The 13,365-nt window shown below is 45.1% G+C and overlaps 1 protein-coding gene across 1 annotated transcript in view; it reads right to left on the bottom strand.

The window, feature by feature from the left end:
• The window catches only part of LOC142297002 (cytochrome P450 2K1-like), a 47,468-nt gene that overhangs the window by 3,033 nt on the left and 31,070 nt on the right, over nt 1-13,365 (bottom strand). The window contains exons 5-7 of the mRNA XM_075341209.1: nt 11,562-11,738; nt 4,773-4,914; nt 4,159-4,343 (exon numbers count right to left, since the gene is read on the bottom strand). Of these exons, the coding sequence (XP_075197324.1) occupies nt 4,159-4,343; nt 4,773-4,914; nt 11,562-11,738 (504 nt within the window). The remainder of the gene's footprint in view (nt 1-4,158; nt 4,344-4,772; nt 4,915-11,561; nt 11,739-13,365) is intronic.

Genomic DNA, 13,365 nt, shown 5'->3' on the forward strand with positions numbered 1-13,365 from the left:
GTGGTGAAATGCTGCCCACAGTCCTGTCACTCACGGAGACTGCAGATGCCCTCAGTTGACGTGACATCACCATATCCCGGGGGTGACTGAGCCCCGGGGGTCACATGATGGGGTGAGTCGACTACAATAGTGCCTCCAACAGGCACTATTGGCAACATAAGATATTTGAGAGAAACGTTGTTTCTCAACATAATATCCATGTGGCCAATAATGAAAAGGGGTGAGCCCCTCCTTTAAGTCTACATTCAACCTTAAAAACTATGAAACTATAAGACTTTACAAAAAAAAAACATTTAAAGAAGCTGTTCAGTTCTGGAAAAGCATTCAATGGACAGATGAAACAAAGATAAACCTGTACCAGAATGATAAGAACATGAAAGTTTGGAGAAGGCTTGAAAAGGCTCATGATCCAATGCCAGCACATTTTACATACTGGACTTAAGACAAAACGTAATGTAGCTAGCCTCATAAACAATCATAAACTGAAGTAAGCTGTTCTAAAGGGCTGAAAAAGCACTAGCAGACTTCAGGATTCTCCACAAAGTATTAAAAATAAATATTTTTATTATGGTAAAGTAAGTTTATCCAATTACTTTTGAGCCCCTGAAATAAGGAGGCTTTGTGGAAAAATGGTTGCAATTCCTAAACGTGTCATAATTATTTTTCAACCCTTTAAATAATACCTGGAAGCCGATACTTCACTGGTGCCGGCATCACACGAGACGATATATCGGGCGACATGTCGATGGGGTCACGTCGTAAGTGACGCACATCCGTCATCGTCTGATATATCAAAGCGTGTGACAGCTACGAGCGACGGTGAATGAGCAAAAATACTCACCTTATCGTTGCTCGTTGACACGTCGCTCATTTTCAAAATGCCGGTCCTCCTTCTGTGCGCCGGTTGTTCATCGTACCTGGGGCAGCACACATTGCTCCGTGTGGCAACCTGGGGAACGATGAACTGCAGCTTACCTGCGTCCCGCCGGCAATGCAGAAGGAAGAAGGTGGGCGGGATGTTACGTCCCGCTCATCTCCGCCCCTCCGCTTCTTTTGGCCGGCCGCTGTGTGACGTCGCTGTGACGCCGAACGTCCCTCCCCCTTCAGGAAGTGCATGTTCACAGCCCAAAGCAATGTCGATCAGCAGGTAAGTGCGTGTGACGGGGGTAAACGACTTTGTGCACCACGGGCAACTAATTGCCCATGACGCACAAACGATGGGGGCAGGTACGATCGCTCGTGCAATCGCACGATAGATCGTACCATGTGACGCCGGCATAGCATGTCAGTTGTTTTATTTTAAATATAAATTATTAACATGCCGAGCCAAATACCAAAGATTCAGTCATTGCCCAAATATTTCTGGACCTAACTGTAAGTGCATTATGTGAATGGCTCACTTATTTTAATGAGAGCCATGTAATGCTTTATATACCAAATGGTAGCACAGCGGAAAAATTGATTACGTGCTGCTAGATTCATTCGTTAAAGTGAACTTGTCGGGCGCAATATGCAATCAGAACCACGAGCAGTACTGGATGTATATTGATAATCACTGCCTAACCGCCCCTGTATCTAGTAGGATAGATAAAGAGATCGTTAGAAAAAGTATTTCTAAAGATCCTTTATTATATGCTAATGAGGCTGATGACTAGACACAAGGGCGTTAGTTCCCTTGGCTAGTCGGCCCACATAGCATGTTAGCATGTCCCTGTGGGCGTACTAACATGCTAATGAATACGCAGTGACGCCGCACATACCTAGCTGTTCATGATGGCCAATGGAGGATGAATGCGCACTGTGCATGATCTGGAGTCCCTGATACCTATATACCTATACCTTACTGAAGCCAGGAAGCTTACACCCGGCATCAGTTTAGTACGCATGATCGGAACTCTAGGGGAATCCGGATTATGCCCAGTGCGCATTCATCCTCCACCGGCCGCCATCAAGAGTGAGGTATGTGCTACATCACTGTGCATTCATTAATATGTGAGTATGTCCACAGGGACATGCTAACATGCTATGTGGGCCGACTAGCCAAGGGAACTAACGCCCTTGGACTAGTCACTGGCCTCATTAGCATATTTTAAACAATCTTTAGAAATACTTTTTCTAAAGATCCTTTATCTATGCTAGTGTATACAGGGACAGTTAAGCAGGGATTAGCAATATGTACCCAGAACTGCTCGTGGCTCTGGGTACATATTGCACCTGACAGGTTATTTGTAATGTAATTACAGCTAATCACTATGGTTTGAAGTTGCTTTTTCATTAGCAATGGCTGTAGCAGAGAAAAAATGATCCCAGGTATGGCTGTGAAATTATATTTGTATTATAAATTCTAGGCCAGTAGCCTCCTGAGCAGTCAAAAACATATATGTGCACATTGAAAATTATATTACATTTTAGGCTAATATTGCATGCTTCTTAAGCCTGCTTTACAAGCAACGACATCGCTAACGAGATGTCGTTGGGGGTCACGGAATTCGTGACCCACATCCGGCCTCGTTAGCGACGTCATTACGTGTGAAACGCACGAACGACCGTTAACGATCAAAAATACTCACCATATCGTTGTCCAGTCGTTGTAATCCCGATTATCGTTGCTGTTGCAGGACGCAAGTTGTTTGTCGTTCCTGCGGCAGCACACATCGCTATGTGTGACACCGCAGGAGCGAGGAGCATCACCTTACCTGCGGCCGTCCGCATTGAGGAAGGAAGGAGGTGGGTGAGATGTTCGACCCACTCATCTCCGCCCCTCCACTTCTATTGGGCGGCTGCTTAGTGATGCCGCTGTGACGCCGAACGAACCGCCCCCCTTAGAAAGGAGGCGGTTTGACGGCAACAGTGATGTTGCTAAGCAGGTAAGTATGTGTGACGGGTGTAAGCGATGTTGTGCACCACGGGCAGCGATTTGCCCGTGATGCACAACCGACGGGGGCGGGTGCTTTCATCAGCGACATCGCTAGCGGTGTCGCTGTGTGTAAAGCCCGCTTAAGTTCCAACTTTCATTTTATACTGATTCTTTGGTGGATAAATGCATAGACAGCTTGGTGCAAGACATAGTTCTGATAACTGTACTGTAAAAAGACATCTGTGTGTCCATCATAAGTCCAGGGCTGTGTAACGCCTGCCTGGATCCACAGACTCAGATGGGCTGTAACGGGGAGGCTAGAGGGAAGCCACTCACCAAGTAGGACCCCCAGAACCCTGAAACCCTTTAACCCCTATACAGGGATTTGGAATTACACAGGGAACTGGAGATCACTACCTGTGGAAGGCTGCAGTCCGATGAGAGTAGTAGTCAGGCAGGGTCAAACCAGGAATAGCGGAACAGGGACAGAATCAGCAGGCAGTGACGTAGTCAGCAAACGTAGCAGAGGTCAGATCCGGGTCGGGCAGCAAGGTACAAAAACAGTAGGCAGAAGAGTAGTCAAAACACGCAGAAGTCAACACAGGAATCACCAACACAATAGGACGTAACAGGAGCCAGGAAAATCAGATCTATATCTGGCAGTAATCATGTGACAGGAGGGGAAATAAGAAGGGTGTGGTGTCTTCCCATTGGCTGTAGCTGAACGCTGGCAACTTCAACTGGAAGACACATGCCACCTACAGTCAGCCAGCGGTACTGCAGATCCCAAGCTAACCCAGCCCAGTGGATGATCGGAGCCTGCGCCCACTGGTGCTGCTGGCATCGACTTCTCTCCCATCACCAGCACCATCCACGGCAGGAACACGGCGTCGCCTGGCGATCGGAGCAGAAGTCGCTGGAGCAGACTCCGGCGGTGACGTAACAGGCTGATTGTTATTTACATTATCTGTTTTCCTATATTTTTAGGATTCAATGAATTCAAGCAGTCAAAAGACTCTGAATTGTAAAATTGTATAATCTAATAGAGTGAATAGCAAGAATAACGTTTGTTTGCTGATTCCTATTTAAAATGTTTTTCTTTATGTTTAATAATTTGAGCACATAGTAGGGACTATTGTAAAATAAACATGCATTTTTGGTCACAATGTAAAAAAAATCCCATAAGACCTCCTTAGCACAATCTGATTACATTGTAAATTTGTCAACTGCATACTACAAACTCACCCATTACTAAGCACAAAAGGACATTACATATGATAAAATATTGTATCTCAAATCACCTTTGGAATAAAATAACCTCTGAAGGTTACGTCTCTAATTGTTGCATGTGGAAGGTTTACAGGTACGATATCACCAAATCTTTGAATTTCATGAATCACAGCATCAGTATACGGCATTTGTTTCTTATGTTCTGTTTTTGGTTGAGCAGATCCAATAACACTTTCAATTTCATCTTGAACTTTTTCTGTTCAGTAAATAAGATGTGATGTTTTAAATGTAGACACTTTAATTACTGTCAATATACAATTAAACTAGGATCACTTTCAATGTACAACTTGTAAATCTTTGATGAAAAAATGTTGTTCTGATGAATGCAGAGATAATATATGCTTTTACATTATTATGGGGTAGCTGTATGGCCCATTGCAGTACCATAAAATATATAATTAAACTGAATTAAAATACTTAACCGCTTACATAATACTAAAGGTTAGACTAATTGGAGAAATTATACAAAAATGTTCTGTCTGTGCCATGCTGCATATACTGTAATTGCTCAACCTGATAAAACAGTCACTTTTTCTATAATGTGATAGACCACAGTGCATTTGTTAAATAAATGAAGGTAGCATTAAAACATTGAATTGCTAATAATGTGAAATGAAAGCCTTACTTTGGATTTCAGGATATTTCATCATTAATAATAATCCCCATCGCAGGGTGGTTGAAGTCGTCTCCATACCAGCAGAAAACAAGTCTATCACCAGAACGCATAGATTTTGGTCATGAAAATATAGATTAGATTCAGGTGTTCCCTTTATTTTGTTGAAAGAATAAATGCTTGTTATTAGTAAAGTATTTTACAGATGATGATACAAAATGCAGATAAGATACGGAGACACTTCTTAAGTAAGGGTATGTGCGCACGTTGCTTTTTACCTGCTTTTTACCTGCTTTTTTGCTGCTTTTTCTTCTGCGCTGTTTAATGCCAAAATGGATGTGTTCTTCTATTCAAGCAAAGTCTATGGGAATTTGGGTTTCTTGTTCACACTATGTTGTTCAAAATGCTGCCTTTATGAGGCAGAACTTTGGTCAAAAACTCAGCTTTTCAAAGAAGCAACATGTCAATTGTTTTTGCCATTTGGGTTTTGCACTGCAAAGCTGAGTTTTTGACCAAAGTTCTGCCACAAAAAGGCAGCATTTTGAACAACATAGTGTGAACAAGAAACCCAAATTCCCATAGACTTTGCTTGAATAGAAGAACACATCCATTTTGGCATTAAACAGCGCAGAAGAAAAAGCACCAAAAAAGCAGGTAAAAAGCAGGTAAAAAGCAACGTGCGCACATACCCTTACCGTCACACTAAGCGACGCTCCAGCGATCCCACCAGCAACCTGACCTGGCAGGGATCGCTTGAGCGTCGCTACACGGGTTGCTGGTGAGCTGTCACACAGGCAGATCTCACCACTGACCAGTGACCAGCCCCCAGCCAGCAGCGACGCATGGAAGTGATGCTGCGCTTGGTAACTAAGGTAAATATCAGGTAACCAACCCGATATTTACCTTGGTTACCAGTGCACACCGCTTAGCGCTGGCTCCCTGCACTCCTAGCCAGAGTACACATCGGGTTAATTAATGTGTGCAGGGAGCAGGGAGCCGGCACTGACAGCGTGAGAGCGGCGGATGCTGGTAACGAAGGTAAATATCGGGTAACCAAGGAAAGGGCTTCTTGGTTACCCGATATTTACATTGGTTACCAGCCTCCGCAGAAGCCGGCTCCCTGCTCACTGCACATTCAGTTGTTGCTCTGTCGCTGTCACACACAGCGATGTGTGCTTCACAGCGGGAGAGCAACAACTAAAAAATGGTCCAGGACATTCAGCAACAACCAGCGACCTCACAGCAGGGGCCAGGTGGTTGCTGGATGTCACACACAGCAACATCGCTAGCAACATCGCTGTTGTGTCACAAAAGTCTTGCCTCAGCAGCGATGTTGCTAGCGATGTTGCTTAGTGAGACGTGGTCTTTAGTTTTTTTGCCCTGACTGTGTATATTTGAGTATTATCATGTTGTAAATCCCATTCTCAATGCTCTTAGTGAGGGAAGGAGGTTGTTAGCCAAAATCTTGCAATATATGACCACACCTATCCTCCCTCCAATGCAGTTATCTTGTTATCTTTGCAGAAAAGCATGCCCAAAGTATAATGTTTCCACCCTTATGCTTCACAGTTGGGCCGGTGTTCTTGGGGTTGTACTCATCCTTCTTTCTCAAACATGGTGAGTGGAGTTGATACCAAAATGTTCTATCTTGGTCTCATCTGACCACATGACCTTCTCCCATGTCTCCCATGGATCATCCAGATGGTCATTGGTAAACTTAAAATGGGCCTGGGCATAAGCTGGCATGAGCAGGGGGATATTGCATGCCCTCCAGTATTTTAATCCATGTTGGTGTTGTGGCGCCCCTGAGGCTCCAGTCACCACAGAGGTATTGCACTTCAGCCAGAAGTGTGGCATCCTATTCCCAGATAAGAACAAGGTCATAGGTCATTGCACACACAAACACCGACACTCTTTATTAGTGACACTCCATCAGGCCATGGTTCTTTTGCAGCCAGCTTGGAGGTGGGGATTAGTTAGTGGAAGGAGAGGTGAGAAGATTAGTGAGTGAGGAGTTAGGAAGAGGACAAGGAGTTGAGAGGTCCTGGGGTCTGGAGCTGGAGCAGCTCGTACCAGGAACAGGAAAGAAGGGGTCCTAGTGCCACGGGAAGTGCGCCATACACCCGTGGTCTCTTTTCCACAGTCGGCATACCGGTGTGACGGGACTTGGCCGCAACGGAGACCGGTCCCTAGACTAGTGGAGAACAACAAGGCTCAGCTATTAAACCGGAGGCCGAGGATACTTCAAGTACTGAGACCACCACCGCACATAATCCGTTGAAAAGGTGACCACATAGGACCAAGGGATAGAGCAATCAAGTTACCCGACAGGGTCCAGAGAAACTGGCTCAGGGCACTGTATGTGTAGGCGCGGGGCAGGTGGGAGAGGCCAGCGCAAGAAGACGACCAGGGAAGGAACATAGACAGGTCTACTGGTTTGTGCCTCCAAACTATCTGGGAATCGGCTGGGGCCCCTCACGGCAGAACTCAGCACTCTGAGGGCAACATCTGACCGGTCGTGTAAAGTGGGAATGGACAAATGTGAGTAAAGAACTTGTTACTGCATTTCCCGTGTTGTCCATTTATTTGCCGTGTCTCCGGTCCTGCACCCCGCCATTCCAGCCCAACACCATAGACTACATTAACCATATCTGCCCTGGGGCTAAGCTCTACACGTGAAGTGCTACATTACCTTGCTGCGTCACCACCAACCCCAGGGAAAATGGAATAGCAGCGGCGGCCCATAATTGGCCACGTACCATGGGTGGCGTCACAAACTCTTCCCCTGTAAATATTCCCACCCATCTTATTGACACCGGCAGGTTCACGGAGCTGGGCCCTGCCGCCTTGATGTTCTCCTGACAGTTCCGAGTGCCCCACGGCCCCGGTGGGCGTGTCAGTGTAGTGTGTAACTAAAGGCCCCGTCACACTAAGCAACATCGCTAGCAACATCGCTGCTAACGAACAACTTTTGTGACGTAACAGCGATGTTGCTAGTGATGTTGCTTAGTGTGACATCCAGCAACAACCTGGCCCCTGCTGTGAGGTCGTTGGTTGTTGCTGAATGTCCTGGGCCATTTTTTAGTTGTTGCTGTCCCGCTGTGAAGCACACATCGCTGTGTGTGACAGCGACAGAGCAACAACTGAATGTGCAGGCAGCAGGAGCCGGCTTCTGCAGACTCTGGTAACCACGGTAAACATCGGGTAACCAAGAAGCCCTGTCCTTGGTTACCCGATATTTACCTTCGTTACCAGCCTCCTCCGCTCTCACTGTCAGTGCCGGCTCCTGCTCCTTGCACGTGTAGCAGAGTACACATCGGGTAATTAACCCCATGTGTACTGTAGCTAGGAGAGCAGGGAGACAGCGCTAAGCATTCTGCGCTGCTCCCTGCTCTGTGCACATTTAGCTGCAGTACACATCGGGTAATTAACCCGATGTGTGCTGTAACTAGGAGAGCAGGGAGCCAGCGCTAGGCGGTGTGCGCTGCTCCCTGCTCTCTGCACGTGTAGCTGCGTGCGCTGGTAACCAAGGTAAATATCGGGTTGGTTACCCGATATTTACCTTAGTTACCAAGCGCAGCATCTTCCACGCGGCGCTGCTGGCTGGGGGCTGGTCACTGGTTGCTGGTGAGCTCACCAGCAACCCGTGTAGCGATGCTCCAGCGATCCCTGCCAGGTCAGGTTGCTGGTGGGATCGCTGGAGCGTCGCAGTGTGATATCTCACCAGCAACCTCCTAGCAACTTACCAGCGATCCCTATCAGGTTGGATCGTTGTTGGGATCGCTGGTAAGTTTTTTAGTGTGACTGGACCTTAACAGTAATCTTTGAGAATGTGATCCCAGCTCTCTTCAGGTCATTGACCAGGTCCTCCCATGTAATTTTGGGCTGTTTTCTGACCTTTCAGCTCACAACTATCTGTACCCATAAGGTGAAATCTTGCTTGAGGTCTACACCAAGTAAGATTGAAAGTCATGTGTTTCTTCCATATTCTAATAACTGTTGTTGCCTTTTCACCAAGCTGCTTGTCTAGTGTCCTTTAGCCTATCCCAGCCTTGTGCAGGTCTACAGTTTTGTCACTAGTGTCCTTAGACAGCTCTTTGGTCTTGGCGATGGTGGAGAGGTTGGAGCGTGATTGAGTATGTAGACATCTGTCTTTTATACAGGTAACAAGTTGAAACAGGTGCAATTAATACAGATAATTAGTGCAGAGTAAAATGGCTACTTAAAGTAAATATAAGGCTGCTTTCACACATCAGTTTTTCGCCATCAGGCACAATCCGGCGAATTGCGGATAAAATGGATCCGGTGTCGGATCCGTTTTATTCCCCTCAGACTTGTATTAGCACTGCATTATGCCAGATGCCCTTGCGTTGCATGCGGCATCCGCCGGATCCGGTGAAATTTCTTCACCCAGCTGCTGGAAAGGACGCAGAATGGAACTTTTTTTGGCATGTTGTATAATGGAAGCCTATGGACGCCGGAACCGTCGTCATCCGACATATGACGGAATCCAACCACGAATCAGTTTTTTTAAACTGAGCATGCTCAGTATCACAACGGATCTGTCAAAAAAAGGAAGGAACGCATGGGAAAAAACTGATGCTACGGATCCTTTTTTTCGCTGGATCCATCGCATCAGTTTTTTCGCCGGATTGTGCCTGACGGCAAAAACCAGATATATAAAAGTAGCCTAACAGGTCTGTGAGAGCCAGAATTTTTGTAGGTTGGCAGGTGATTAAATACTTATTTCAGGAAATTAGAAAGCAAATTAAATATTTAAAGATCATTCAATGTGATTTTCTGGATTATTTTTTTTATTTTGTTCCAGTTGAAGTGTACTGACTATAATAATTACAGATCTCTCATTTTTTGTAGGTGGGAAAACTTTCAAAATCGTCAGTGTATCAAATACTTATTTTCCCCACTGTAGATAGACAGACTGATTGATTTATGGATAGATACATATGGAAATAGAGTCATATAAAAAGTTTGGGCACCCCTATTAATGTTAACCTTTTTTCTTTATAACAATTTGGGTTTTTGCAGCAGCTATTTCAGTTTCATATATCTAATAACTGATGGACTGAGTAATATTTCTGGATTGAAATGAGGTTTATTGTACCAACAGAAAATGTGCAATCTGCATTTAAACAAAATTTGACTGGTGCATAAGTATGGGCAGCCTTATCAATTTCTTGATTTGAACACTCCTAACTACTTTTTACTGACTTACTAAAGCACTAAATTGGTTTTGTAACCTCATTGAGCTTTGAACTTCATAGGCAGGTGTATCCAATCATGAGAAAAGGTATTTAAGGTGGCCACTTGCAAGTTGTTCTGCTATTTGTATCTCCTATGAAGAGTGGCATCATGGCCTCCTCAAAACAACTCTCAAATGATCTGAAAACAAAGATTATTCAACATAGTTGTTCAGGGGAAGGATACAAAAAGTTGTCTCAGAGATTTAAACTGTCAGTTTCCACTGTGAGGAACATAGTAAGGAAATGGAAGAACACAGGTACAGTTCTTGTTAAGCCCAGAAGTGGCAGGCCAAGAAAAATATCAGAAAGGCAGAGAAGAAGAATGGTGAGAACAGTCAAGGACAATCCACAGACCACCTCCAAAGACCTGCAGCTTCATCTTGCTGCAGATGGTGTCAATGTGAATCGGTCAACAATACAGCGCACGTTGCACAAGGAGAAGCTGTATGGGAGAGTGACGCGAAAGAAGCAGTTTCTCAAGTACGCCACAAACAGAGTCGCCTGAGGTATGCAAAAGGACATTTGGACAAGCCAGTTACATTTTGGAAGAAGGTCCTGTGGACTGATGAAACAAAGATTGAGTTGTTTGGTCATACATAAAGGCGTTATGCATGGAGGCAAAAAAAACACGGCATTCCAAGAAAAGCACTTGCTACCCATAGTAAAATTTGGTGGAGGTTCCATCATGCTTTGGGGCTGTGTGGCCAATGCCGGCACCGGGAATCTTGTTAAAGTTGAGGGTCGCATGGATTCAACTCATTATCAGCAGATTCTTGACAATAATGTGCAAGAATCAGTGACGAAGTTGAAGTTACGCAGGGGATGGATATTTCAGCAAGACAATGATCCAAAACACCGCTCCAAATCTACTCAGGCATTCATGCAGAGGAACAATTACAATGTTCTGGAATGGCCATTCCAGTCCCCAGACCTGAATATCATTGAAAATCTGTGGGATGATTTGAAGTGTGCTGTCCATGCTCGGTGACCATCAAACTTAACTGAACTAGAATTGTTTTGTAAACCGGAATGGTCAAATATACCTTCATCCAGGATCCAGGAACTCATTAAAAGCTACAGGAAGCGACTAGAGGCTGTTATTTTTGCAAAAGGAGGACCAACAAAATATTACTGTCACTTTTATGTTGAGGTGCCCATACTTTTGCACCGGTCAAATTTTGTTTAAATGCGGATTGCACATTTTCTGTTAGTACAATAAACCTCATTTCAATCCAGAAATATTACTCAGTCCATCAGTTATTAGATATATGAAACTGAAATAGCTGTTGCAAAAACCCAAATTGTTATAAAGAAAAAAGGTTAACATTAATAGGGGTGCCCAAACTTTTTCATATAGACAAACAGAAAGACAGGTATGTAGATAGACAGATATTTGATAAATATTAGATATGCATACATGAGACAGATAGCACACGTTAGACCAGCGGACAGAACACAGCCATGTAGAAAGATCCAATATACTGTATGAAACCAATACAAGTAATACTGTAGTTTTTAAAATATTTTAAGTAATATTTACCTCTTGTTTCTTGGCCAGGAAAGCGTCAATGAGGCTCCTTTGATTGTTCACATCCAATTCTCTTCCCCGATTGGTAAATGTGTCTGTGATAAACGTTTTCATTTCGCTGAAGTTTTCCCTTATTCTTTGATGGCTCCCGGGCAGCCACTTGGTCAGATTGGGGTAACTGATAAAAAGCTTCATGTAAAAAAGATCACAACGGTCAGTTCAATCTAATAAAATACAATGTAACACAACATGAAAAGTCACCTATGAAGAGCAGGAGGAAATATTTAGAATTTCTATTCTTCCTTCATATTTATTTATATCCTTATTGTCAAACATATAAGAAAAAGAGGCAGAAAAAAATCTCTGTGAATGTGTACATAGTATGGAAAGTGGTCAGGACGGGACAGATTTTTTTTTTTTTTTAATTCTGGGCTATGAAGAAAATAAGGCTGATTGGGATTAGTTATTACTGTAATCCACTATGTTTGAGGCCCCCTTCACACGTCCGTGAACCACGTGCGTGATTTTCACGGACGTATCAAAGGTTCGTTTTCCCCTCCGTGTGCCGTGTTTATGGCACTACATGTGTTCTCCGTGTGTTATCCGTGATAATACACGGAGAACAGATAATTTCTACTCACCTGTCCCTGGCTTCGCTGTCCGTGGTGCTGATCTTCGGTCTCCGGTCCTGCCGACTCCCCGCTGCTGCTGCTTCCGGCCGCAGTGCAGTGAATATTAAATGAGCATAATGAGCGGCAGTCGGAAGCAAGTGACAGCAGCGGCAGAGACAGCAGGGCTGGAGAAGATTTGGTTTTTTTTTTCTCTGACACGTGTGTTTTCTCCGGCACGTGTCACACGTGACCGCATCCACACTACATCCGTGTGGTACGGGTGCGGGCCGTGTGACACCCGTGCTGCCGGAGCAACACCGAGATGTATCCGTGTGGAGCACACGGACACACGTATGCTCCACACGGAGGCATGGGCCAATGGCTGCACACGTGCATGCACATAAACCCATTGATTTTAATGGGTTTACGTGTGACCGTGTCTCCGGTACATGCGGGCACGGACCTAGCACGTACCGCTGACACGTGCGTGTGAAGGGGGCCTGAAACAAAGTTCTATTTTTGCAAACCTTACCCTGGCAAAACTATAAAGCGGTAAATATCAACTCTATACTGCCCCTTGATCCATTGGCATAATGACATCCTGCAGTGGATAGCTATAGGGCCAGGTTAACACAAGAGTATTTAATGGTTCATATATGGACAGGAATGCTGGAACTGATCACTGGTCTATCCACCTGGTCTTAGGACCTTAAGCCTGCTTTACACGTTACAATTTCGCATACGATATCGAATGCGATTTGCAACGTCCCCATCATATGTGTGGCACGTTCAATTTGTTGAACGTGCCACACAAAGTATTAACCCCCGTCACACGTACTTACCCGTCCATACGACCTCGAGGGGGGCCGCGAACGTCCACTTCCTGGAGTGGGAGGGACGTTTGGTGCCCCAGCGACATCACGCGGCAGCCGGCCAATGGAAGCGGAGGGGCGGAGATGAGCGGGACGTAAACATCGCGTCCACCTCTTTCCTTCCGCATTGCTGGCCGGGAGATGCAGGTAAGATCTGTTCATCGTTCCCGGGATGTTACACACTGCGATGTGTGCTACCCCGGGAACATTGAACAACCTCACGTTCAATTCATGAGGAATGAACGACGTGCGTGCGATGAACGGATTTTCGTTCAATCGCAATCTCACGTACCTGTCACACACTACAATGTACCTTACGATGCCGGATGTGCG

Source organism: Anomaloglossus baeobatrachus, chromosome 3 (assembly GCF_048569485.1).
Source record: "Anomaloglossus baeobatrachus isolate aAnoBae1 chromosome 3, aAnoBae1.hap1, whole genome shotgun sequence".
In the NCBI taxonomy this organism is placed as follows: domain Eukaryota; kingdom Metazoa; phylum Chordata; class Amphibia; order Anura; family Aromobatidae; genus Anomaloglossus; species Anomaloglossus baeobatrachus.